Source organism: Bombyx mori, chromosome 23, assembly GCF_030269925.1.
Source record: "Bombyx mori chromosome 23, ASM3026992v2".
NCBI lineage: Eukaryota > Metazoa > Arthropoda > Insecta > Lepidoptera > Bombycidae > Bombyx > Bombyx mori.
This window is the reverse complement of record NC_085129.1, coordinates 3394842-3407192: the sequence shown is the minus strand read 5'-3', so window position 1 is coordinate 3407192 and position 12351 is coordinate 3394842. Positions and strand designations below refer to the sequence as shown.

The 12351-nt window shown below is 36.8% G+C and overlaps 1 protein-coding gene across 2 annotated transcripts in view; it reads right to left on the bottom strand.

Annotated features, from left to right (window-relative positions):
• The window catches only part of LOC101746787 (delta-1-pyrroline-5-carboxylate synthase), a 42594-nt gene extending 36077 nt beyond the window's left edge, over positions 1–6517 (bottom strand). Inside the window, exon 1 of one of the 2 annotated variants that reach the window (XM_004921658.4) lies at positions 6267–6517. In XM_004921658.4, the coding sequence (XP_004921715.2) occupies positions 6267–6377 (111 nt within the window). In that variant the 5' untranslated portion in view covers positions 6378–6517. Of the gene's footprint in view, positions 1–1021; positions 1207–6266 lie in introns of those variants that run through there. The other variant, XM_004921657.5, reaches the window with a different exon arrangement.
• Positions 6518–12351: the final 5834 nt, after the last annotated feature.

Below are 12351 nucleotides of genomic sequence, written 5' to 3'. Positions count from 1 at the left end.
AGCTCACAGCCCACCTGGTGTTAAGTGGTTACTGGAGCCCATGGACATCTACAACGTAAATGCGCCACCCACCTTGAGATATAAGTTGTAAGGTCTCAGTATAGTTACAACGGCTGCCCCACCCTTCAAACCGAAACGCATTACTGCTTCACGGCAGAAATAGGCAGGGCAATTATACGAAATCAAATTTAATAAGGTCTAAACGTGAAATAAATACTGTCTTTCTTTCGAAATTTCAAAACAACAATTCACACTTTTTCACCCAAATCAAGTTACACATATTCGATATTCGCGTGTGAAAATGTGTTCCGAATTGGAATTTATTTGGTGAATAAATCTATGCTGTTAGGCGACGATTGCGAAGGGGAAGATCTTCCACCGAGCTGGCATCCAATATTGTCCAAAGTTCAAATCATCAAATGTGTTAGGCGATTCGGTTCTGATGCATTAGCAAGCTTATCATGTAAGCATCGTTAGTGCATTTTGGGTTTTTGACAAATACGTATCTTCTATTACTAGAGGTCCCGCAGTAGTCGAAATTCGACTAAAATCAATAGGAATTGTAAGTTTGTATACTATTATGATTGTATTTTCTACTTCTATAATCACAAATTTCGCCAAGTCTACACTATAAAAAATATTAACAAAGACAAACAATATTTAATCTCAATTTGACAGCAGACGTCAAGAACAAAAGTTTGACAATAAATAGTATGCATGCGTGTGTGCGTCAAATACACGGTATGTAGTGTGTGTAATGTTTTTCTTTATTGATTTAATGTATTTTTTATGCATTATATAAAAAAAAATTATTAGCATTGTGCACTTCTTCTCTATATTCTCTATAAGTGTGGAAAATTTCATACTCCTCCGTCCGCGCAATTTTCGTAAAAAGGGATACAAAGTTTTTGCTACACGTATTAATATATAGATATTACAGCTACCGCTAAAATACGTTTTTTTAATGTACACAAAAGAAACAAACCCTATTTGTTTGAACATAATTAACATTGTTACTCACTTCGCCGGGCGCATATCTTCCGGTCGTCGGCAGTTTATCCGATCCAATAACGCTGTAAAAACGCTTTCTGATAGCATTTCTAGAGAAACGTAGCATTGTTTTGACACTATTCAAATACATACAACACTTTTTTTTTCTTCTCGTGTACACGACTCGCGCGCCCCGTAACTTGACGATTAATACACATGTAATGAGGACATTGTAAAAAGTATATAAATAAATTATTATCGCTATGCTTGACATCGCGCGGTTTTGTTTTGTTTTGAACTCTATTACTATTATTATTTATGATCGAACAAATACCTATATTGGCGTTTACTGCCTTTTTTAAAGATAGGCAACATTCGTGTCATCAATTTATTCAAATAGGCTAACATTTTAATTTAATTTCAATATTTTCACGACATAGTTAAAATATAAATTGTTTTAAATTAGAAAGAGCACAAATTAATAATACTACTCACTACTTGACACCTGATAATGATAATTAATTATTTATTTCTTTCGTATTTTAGTCATATTCAAAAACAAAAAACACAAACTTCCCAAAGATTAGTTTTGCCGCTTCAGAGAACGGTAATATCAAAATTCCAAAATTAAAATTTTAAATAATTCTCCTGTTTTATTTTTAACGTAGTTTTTGAACGAATCACCTACGTGTAAAAAATGCAATTTAATATTCAATGTTCAAAATATCAATTGAATAATATTTTTAAAAGTATCAAATATGTGTTTTACGGTAGCTGATAAACTATGTTCATTGTTAGTCGTTTATCAGTCGCTGTTGCCAGACATATGTTCATTGCCCCTTGACCTTTGCCACATTCTTTTATGCAGAAGTCGATAAGGACTTTTTTTCTGTATCAAAATACAAAAAAAACGTTTTTGATATTTCAATGATTCGTATACCTGAAGCGATAAATGTCAAATTGATAATCCAGTTGACATTTGTTAATTTAAATAATTCTTTATGCATTATGAAAGAATTATGGGGAAGAGTTTATTTATGGTAAAAAAAAATTAGTGTTTAAATTGAAAGAATGTTTCCAAAATTACTTTTAAACTAGCTTAGCTTGCATCGACATTAGAAATTCCGAATTTTATAATAAAATACATTTTTCAAAAAAGAAATACTAATTTTTACACAATCTACATATTTTGAAAAATAGAATGCGTTTCATGCATCACGAAAAACCTTTCTATTGATATTGATTAATCGCCTATTTTAGTCCACTGTTGGACATAGGCCTCTCCTAAGGTACGCCATGCGACCTGTGTGTTGTGCAAAAATATACTCTAATGAGACCACTGATAGCTTTATCTATATAGGTAAAAAGAAATACGTGGTTTTATGTTGACACGCCATGAAATGGGAACATATTTCAGTTGGCCTTATTGTTTTTCTTCAATTGTTACTATATAGAAAACAGCCTAGCAGCAAACGTAGGAAAACGTTCCAACTCCATACAAATTTGAGTTAACTCTTACGCTATCGAGAACGTTAAAAACTTTGCACTAAGCACACTGGTCCTAAGCCTTTCGTGTCCATCCACTGTAGAACAGCGGACAGTGGATGGATATATTAGTTTTCATTAATTACACATGGATATATTAGTTTTCATTAATTACATTTAGTTATCATTAATTACACATGGATATATTAGTTTTCATTAATTACATTTAGTTATCATTAATTACACATGGATATGTTCCGGCACATTGCTAGCCGTCCCTCAGTGGAGAGGCGCGGGGAGGGAGGTTTCGGCTCGCGGCTGGGAGCGCGGCCGCCGGTCACTTCTCCAAGGACAAGATAAGCGCACGCGCATAAATTGGCAATTCAAAAACAATTTTGGCCACGGCAATTTGTAATAATCATTATAGTCATTATAGTAATTTCATTAAGAGAACCAGTAATTTCATTAAAAGAATCTACATACAAAACAGATATATTAGTTTTCATTAATTACACTTTTCAAAGCATAATACGCAAATTAAATAGTCTTACTGACCTATTTAAATATGAAATATTTCCGATTTATATAGTAACAATTGAAGAAAAACAAAAGGCCAACTGAAATATGTTCCCATTATATCGCGTGTCAACATAAAACCACGTATTTCTTTTTACCTATATAGATAAAGCTATCAGTGGTCTCATTAGAGTATAATTTTGCAGAAAAAACTGGTAAATTAAATTTCGAATGATTTAAACCTAAGGTAGTGGTGTACGTAAGTTTACTGGTGGTAGGACCTCTTGTGAGTCCGCGCGGGTAGGTACCACCGCCCTGCCTATTTCTGCCGTGAAGCAGTAATGCGTTTCGGTTTGAAGGGTGGGGCAGCCGTTGTAACTATACTGCGATCTTAGAACTTATATCTCAAGGTGGGTGGCGCATTTACGTTGTAGATGTCCATGGGCTCCAGTAACCACTTAACATCACGTGGGCTATGAGCTCGTCCACCCATTTAAGCAATAAAAAAAAAAAAAGTACTTACACAAAATGTTATTCTGTGAAGTCCTTATTCTAATCACATACTGTTTAGTATTTGTTGTGTTAAAAATAAAGATTTGCCTAACTCATTAGCAAAGATAGGCCTTGTACTATTTATTTGTTGTGTTGTTCAATCAACACAACACAAATGTTTGCTCGTTATATTTAAATAATAAGGAGAAACGACATTCTCGACTGTGACGTACGTTAAGTTGACCGCTTATATTAATCATTCGAAGTGTCTATATTAAGAAGAAGACTGCAGTTCTTTGTGCGAAAAAAAAAAACTAAATATATAATATGTATAAAGGAGTAATATAAAATCGATGCCTCCAATGAACACTACGCTAACTCCAAATTCGTAGATTTACAGGAGGAGCGTTTAAACGAAAAAAGTTTAAAAATCTTTATTATTGCATATATATTTATGATTTTTTTGTGTAACTAGCTGATTTACTCTTGCTTCAAACCCCATCAATAATGATTAATTGTAATACTTTTAAAATAGTGAAGCGAAGCTTTTTGTTTCAAGTCATTCACCTAGTCTCGTCTGTATTGATAAAAACAATTTCACGGTAAAATTTTTTTATTGCCCTTGTAGGCAGACGAGCATACGGCCCACCTGATGGTGAGTGGTCACCGTCGCCCAAGGACTTCAGCAATGCCAGGGGCAGAGCCAAGCCGCTGCCTACCTTTAATACTCTCCACAAGCCTCGTTTGAAGAAGGACATTTTTACTTTTATCAATCACTAATGACATATTCTGAATTCCTATAATTTTACTGAGAGTCAATTTCATTTTTCCAATTCAACAAATATTTAATGAAATCCAGGCTGTTTAAACACAGATAAAAGTTCTTTTTAATTTTAGCTATTTTTAATCCGAAACAAAAATAGGTATTATTAGACCAATATATTTAAAATTTTGTTTTAAATTTATCTAGTTATACATTTACCTACATTACACATTTAATATTATCCTTTTTTAATAATTTAAACACAACGCAAAACTCATTTCAACATATATGTAGCCACTATAAGACTCAACAGAATAAAAATACATTACAAATAACATAGACATTAATTAAGGCACTATTACGTAAAAATATAAAATCTAAATACAGTTTATTATGACAATGACTCTTTAACTTCTTAACTCGAAATATATTATGCCATAGGTTTTCACCAAAAAAAAACAGTAGTGCGTTTCGGTTTGAAGAGTAAGACTGCCGTTGTATTGTAAGACTGAGATTTTGAACTCATGTCTCAAGGTGGGTGGCGGTATTTACGTAGCCAAGTCTATGGGCTCCGGCACTTAGCACCAGGTGGGATGTGAGCTCATCAACCTGTTATAGCAATAAAAAAGATACTTGTCCCGTTCATCACTCGTCTAACATGTCTCATGTCCAATAGTGACTGATTGATTTTGTACTTATACGATCGTCGGCAAAGGCTTTGTCTCCAAGATAATGGTGTAAGATGAACTAGTATACCTCAGGATGAGGTCTTATTTTCAGCTTTTATCAATCTCGATTAATTATATATCTCTCTCTCGCTTCATCATACCATCTCTACGCAGAAGAAGCAAAACTTTATCGACAAGCGTCTTTAAATCAAGCAAAAACGTTTGCTATTGACAATGTTATTGTCATTGGTGACGCTTGTACTCAAACTCAAAGCAGCAAAAGCTTATCAGTACATAGTATAAAACAAAGTCGCTTTCTCTGTCCCTATATCTGTCCCTTTGTATGCTTAAATCTTTAAAACTACGCAACGGATTTTGATGTGGCTTTTTTTAATTGATAGAGTGATTGAAGAGGAAGGTTTATATGTATAATAACATCCATTAAATAGTGGAAAAATCAATAATAAATTACAGTTTCTGAAGCGAAGCGAAGGCGGGTCGTTAGTACAATATAACGAACGATCGTGTACCGCACTGATGACTTACAATTAGACGGGTCAATTGATTACACTTGCACGGTTTTGTACAGTTAGTAAAACAAAAACAAACTAATTTAATACTAAAATTATTAATAATAAGTGAATGTTTTTTTTAAATGCTTAGATGGGTAGACGAGCTCACGGCCCATCTGGTGTTAAGTGGTTAGCAGAGCCCATAGACATTTACAACGTAAAGGCCGCTACTCACCTTAGAACATTAGTTCTAAGATCTCAGTTTTTACAGTACAACGGATGTATTCCGTTTTTTTATTTTGTAAAAATTGTGCTGTTATATATGCATATCACAGCAGTCTATCGCTAACCACATAAAGATTATTCATTTATGTTCTTAAATAGCATTAAAAATTAAACACAAAAGGAAAAATTGGTATATTGTTAATAACGTCCGTCATACTATTATTATTACTATTTGAAGTTGTCGTGGCCTATAGGATAAGACGTCCCGTGCATTCGTGTTGAGCGATGCACCAGTGTTCGAAGCTCAGGCGGGTACCGATTTTTCACGAAATGTTCACGATTGACTTCAACGGTGAAGGAATAACATCGTGTAATAAAAATGAAACCCGCATAATTATAATTTGCGTAATTACTGGTAGTAGGACGTATTGTGAGTACGCACGGGTAGGTACTACTTAGAACTAATATCTCAAGGTGGGTGGCGCATTTACGTTGTAAATGTCTATGGGCTCTAATAACCACTTGACACCAGGTAGGCTGTGAGCTCGTCCACGCATCTAAGCAATAAAAAATAAATATTATATTATTCTAAGTTACAAAAATAATAATACTCACATTCAAAGATATCCCGTGAACTGAGAAACTTCTCTTTTGAGAAACGAACGAATTCAATAAATTATTACAACGGACACCGGCTCTCAAATAAAACATGAATTTGTAACACATTCTCGATCAATTAATTCAAGAAGGCAAAAATAAATAATAAAAATATTTTGTTATTTTAATTTTAAATAACGTACATCGATCGTCCAGTCGGCGTCTAGGATATAAATGCGATGCGACAGTACGAAGCGCTTTTGTTTCAATAAATGTATTCGTGACATCAGCGTTGTGATTGCGAAGCGTTGGTTTACATACGAGATACAAAAACGTAAAAGAAATTCCTTAGAAACTATTGATGCACTAGCCGACCCGGCAGACTTCATCATCATCATCATCAGCCTGCGGCAGTCCACTGCTGGACATAGGCCTCCCCAAAGCTCGCCACTGAACCCGATCTTCGGTTCTACGCATCCAGTTACTGCCAGCTGCCTTGCGCAGGTCGTCGCTCCATCTAGCAGGAGGGCGTCCTACACTACGTTTGCCGGTTCGCGGTCTCCACTCCAGAACACGTCTACCCCAACGGTTATCGGCTCTGCGACATATGTGACCAGCCCACTGCCACTTCAGCTTACTAACTCCGCGAGCTATGTCGATCACTTTGGTTTTTGCCCGAATAACCTCATTGCGTATTCGGTCTCGCAATGACAAACCAAGCATAGCTCGCTCCATAGCTCGCTGAGTAACTTTTAGTTGGTGGACTAGTCGCACAGTCAGTGTCCACGTTTTGGCTCCGTAGGTAAGCACGGGTAGGAAGCACTTCGTAGTGCCTAAATCGATAAATAAAAGACCTAAACTTTTGTACAAAATAAACTTAAAACTAACAAAGGGAATCCGTCCGACGGGGGATACAACAAAGGAAAAACAAAATTGTTATTTTTATTGAAATCCGAGTATTTTCATACTTATCTACCTTTTAAACCTTCTCTGGACTTCCACAAATAATTCAAGACCAAAATTAGCCAAATCGGTCAAGCCGTTCTCGAGTTTTAGCGAGACTAACGAACGGCAATTCATTTTTATTTAAACGAGTATTTGATACATTATTTTGATTGCATTGCCAGTGTTTTCTCGACTAGCCATGACCAGGGTAGCTTATGAACCACTCATTATTAAACTGATACAGACGCCTATATCGTAACAGCAGCAAAGAGACCATAGACCGTCGATCTTGAAGTCTTTTTATTCGTAGAACCGATTTAAAACACGCTCATGGCCCGTTCTTAAGTGGTAACCGTTTCATAGCGTATTAAGCATAGGAGTATTAAGCAGTAGGCAGCGGCTTGGCTCTGCTCCTGGCATTGCTGAAGTCCATAGGCGACGGTAACCATTCACCATCAGGTGGGCCGTATGCTCATCTACCTACTAGGACAATAAAAAATAAAAAAAATCATCGATATCGCAACGTAAATACCACCATCCAGCTTAGAGCATGAGGTCGAATTCTCAATAGTGTGGTATAATGGCGGTATCATCTATCAAACCGGAACTGATGACATTACAGAAACAATTGCCATATTTAATGGAGCCGTCAGTAAAGTATTTTGCTGAAGAAGACCTAATGAACAATTAGAGTCGATTCTTTAAAAACGAACCAGAAAAAATTTACTTATCATTTTTCTACTTGAAAATACTTGAAATGGTACACCGCGCGTAGTTTGTTTCCAAATGAGTCTTGTTCCAAATGATGGTTGTCTGGAAGAGATCGCTCTTAGCGATAAGACCGCCAATTGTACTTTTTTGTGTTTAATGTATCGCACTGTTTATTTGTTTTTTGGTGTACAATAAAGAATACTCTCTCTCTCTCTCTATCTCTCTACTTACTTCTAATAACGAGGGTTGATACTAGATCCACCGAGAGCGTGAACGAGCTCACGTAGTTCAGCTTGGGAGACTTTGTTAACATCTGCCCTAGCGATAGTAATGCTTCGCTGAATCTACCTGCCGATCGGAAACGCGACCCACTGAGAAGATCCAACGAAAAACTCATTGGGCTGTGTCCGTGGGGAATCATTTACGGCATTCGAGTAAAACACCTGTGGTTTAATTTTAAGGCAGCTACTTAATCAGAGGCAGATGTTAATTACATCGTACATACATTATGACTGTCGTCTGAGGTGAAATTGCATTCATCGTTCAAACAAAGCCTTGTCTTTGTACCGTCCGAAGACAAACGACGGGTATCTTGAGCGCTGTGTGTTTTTGTAGCTCCTTTTTTATCGTGTCCTCTCATTATCTCACTTTCGGAAGCTAAATCGTTGAGAAATAATCCGATGTTACTTTGCGGAGGACATTTACAGCTGCAACAAAGACTTCAATTTTATTTACCTCAATCCGACGGAGTGCAGCTTATATTTTTTTTTATTGCCTAGATGGATGTAAAAGCTCACAGCCCACCTGGTGTTAAGTGGTTACTAGAGCCCATAGACATTTACAAACGTAAATGCGCCACCAACCTTGAGAGGTAAGTTCTAGGGTCTCAGTATAGTTACAACGGCTGCCCCACCCTTTAAACCGAAACGCATTACTGCTTCACGCCAGAAATAGGCAGGGTGGTGGTACCTACCTGCGCGGGCTCACAAGAGGTCTTACCAACAGTAATTACGCAAATCATAATTTTGCAGGTTTGATTTTTATTACACGATGCTATTCCTTCACCGTGGAAGTCAATTGTGAACATTTGTCAAGTACGTATCTATTTAGATTAATTGGTACCCGCCTGCGGGATTCGAACACCGTTGCATCACTAGATACGAATGCACCGGACGTTTTATCCTTTAAGCCACGACTACTTCAATCTTACAGCCCACAGCGTCCACTGCTGGACTTAGGCGTAACCTAAGGTATTATAGACCTAACGTATTACTTAACAACTATTTAAGGCAACACAGTGAATTCACTATAGTAAGACAACATTATAACAATGCCGCGGCTTATATTGATTCGGATTCACAAGCCACATTCCGGTTCGTAGTCCGCATTGAAATGCCCACAAACGTTACTACGATGCAACTATAAACCGATAATGAAATCCGATCTCGTAATTACCAATCGGTTATGGATGTGGTAAATGCGGTTGCAATTAATAGATTCTGTTGTTTCATTCGTTTAAGCGCGCAAGTATGAGCTCTCTGTTAGATTATGTATATGGTAACTTTGAACGACTACTCACGTCTTTACGGATCCTCCCGATCCATTAACGGTGCTTTTAGGTACCACAAGCACCGGTCACCGTCCTCGTCGAACCAGTCGCTTGCGACGAAGGGCTCGACGAGCGAATTAACCCATAGACACAGCCCACTGAGTTTCTCGCCGGATCTTCTCAGTGGGTCCCGTTTCCGATTCGGTGGTAGACTCTGCGAAGCACTGCTCTTGCTAGGGCCAGTGTTAGCATCACTCCGGTTTGAACCTCGTGAGCTCACCTACAACTTAAGGTTACGCTGAAATAGCCTCGAAAGGTTATCAGATTAGGTGGGAAAAAAAACGACTACTTATTAAGTGTCAGGGGCTTAATAGATTAATGACCTGATGTAGAGGTATCAAATGATGCGACTATGCATCTAGTTCAGATAAGGAGGAAGATAGAAAAAATCCAAGAGTGTTACAAAATCAAACCAGTCAAAATTACCGGGGACGTAGTTGAAACGGGTCAGTATTTGTTACAGTTTTCGGAGAAAACATTATTCCAATTCAAAAAGAATTCGTCTTGTTTCATTTAACCCCAAGCTCTGGTGACCGGAGATATTTATATTGTACTAGCCGTACTCGCCCGCTTCGCTGGGCATTTAAAATTAACATTATTATTTATTGTCATTATTATTAAGGAGTCCAATACTCATATAAATATTAGCCTATCCATTAAGTACCTACATGTATTTTCTATATGGGTACTAAGTTTCAAGTCAATCGGATGCGTGGTTCAGTAGTTATAACGGAATATCTGTAAAAACCACTGTAGATTTATATATTAGTATAGATTCTTAACGTGTTGAGCTGATGAATATTAGATAAATCTTGAACAGGTCTACCCTACTAAGCGTATGAGAAAAAATGACAAAAATACATATATTCAGAACATCATGATTGCCAGTTTCCACTCTACTCGATAAACAGATTTCCTAAGCTCATCCGTTTTTTCGGTGCTCCTAAAGCGAATATTGGAATACCCGGCTTACTCGATCTATGTTGCAAATTAAATCGCCTCAAACAACAGTTTGCTCTCTCGGTGTCATGAAACAAACCGACAAACCTAGTTTATCTAAACACCGACATGAATCCGGTATTGCTTCGTTTGCTATGGAAATGTTCAGGATTAGACTTGCATTTACAATGGGTATTATAGTTCGGTTTCGCTGGAAACTACGGCAAGTTGCAGATTTGTTGGATAAGCAGTTGCATGTATTTCTAAGTTGGTACTCGGTGTTTCTAAGTAGTATATAGATACTACAATTAAACTCCGGTCTAAGTTTGTTGGTGTTGCGTTGTATACTAATTGAGCATGAACTGTATTTATTGTTTTGAGATATTTATTGAACCTTCTTAATTTAATTTAAAGACTCAGTATAAGAGAAATATAAAACTGATGCATTGCTCTCTAATTTGAAAGAGTTGGTGTCATGGCGGACGTCGCTCGCTGACACTTTGACGTTCAGAAGTTAAGCAGTTGGTCATAGATAATATGTCCTGGTTATAGATAATGTGAAACCTAAATACACTTAATATTTAAGTTGTTGGTTATCACTACATAGTATAAAACAAAGTCGCTTTCTCTGTCCCTATATCCCTATGTATGCTCAAATCTTTAAAACTACGCAACGGATTTTGATGCGGTTTTTTAATAGATAGAGTGATTGAAGAGGAAGGTTTATATACATAATAATATCCATTAAATAGTGGAGAAATACTGTTATTTTTGAGGTTTCTAATGTGATGTGGTAAATAATTACATTTTTTCCGGTTACATTGCAAACGCATGCTGAACTCTACGAGATATCTCTGGAACGGCTGGACCGATTTTGACGAGACTTTCACTGATAGGTAGCTGATGATAATATGGCTACTTGTAGGCTACTTTTTTTAGACTAGCTTCACCCCGCGGTGTCATCCGCGATATGACAATAACCGCGGGTAACATCGCCGGACTCGGCTATCAATAATAAAATTTAATGTTTCCAAAGCGAAGCGAGGGCGGGTCGCTAGTCATTAAATAAATGCATGGTAAGGTGATATTGGTCAAAATCATAAATTTGAAGATCACGCAATTATGATTAGATTTTTTAATGTTGGATTTTTGGAGCTTGGGTGTCGAATATACTACTACCCTTATTCTTGACATGAATGCGTTTTCATAACATCTCAGCTTGGGAACGATAGGTAAATGCAGTATGTTGAACTTCTATTATTATCGTCCGTGACCATGCTATCATAAAACAGAAGACATTTTACAGCTTCCTGAATCGCCCTAACGAAATTTTCAAAAAAAGCTTACATAAATCAAGTTCTGAACAACAACATTAGGCGTGTCGGTCTGATAAATCTCATGATGCCACAATCTTCCCTTTGAGGATTTTTAAAAATCGATCGATCAATTGTATCACCTGTCTTCACATCGTGTCATCGTGGCCCAGCACCGTGCACCAGCGTTCGAATCCCGCAGGCGGGTACCAATTTTTCTAATGAAATACGTACTTAACAAATGATCACGATTGAGTTCCACGGTGAAAGAATAACATCGTAACAACTTTTCGAATAGCTTACAGCTTACGTTAGAAATAATACAATGACAATGAAAATACGCGATTAAACCGTAAATGTGGTTTTAATTAATCGAAATAAATTAATCGTTGTAACTATACTTGAGACCTTAGAACTTGTATCTCAAGGTGGGTGGCGCATTTACGTTGTAGATGTCTTGGGTTCCAGTAACCACTTAACACCAGGTGGAGTATGAGCTCGTCCAAACATCTAAGCAATTTAAAAAAAACGCATTAGCGTGTCTTATACTGGAAATTGAGTTAATTAAAAACATCCGTAAATTTAA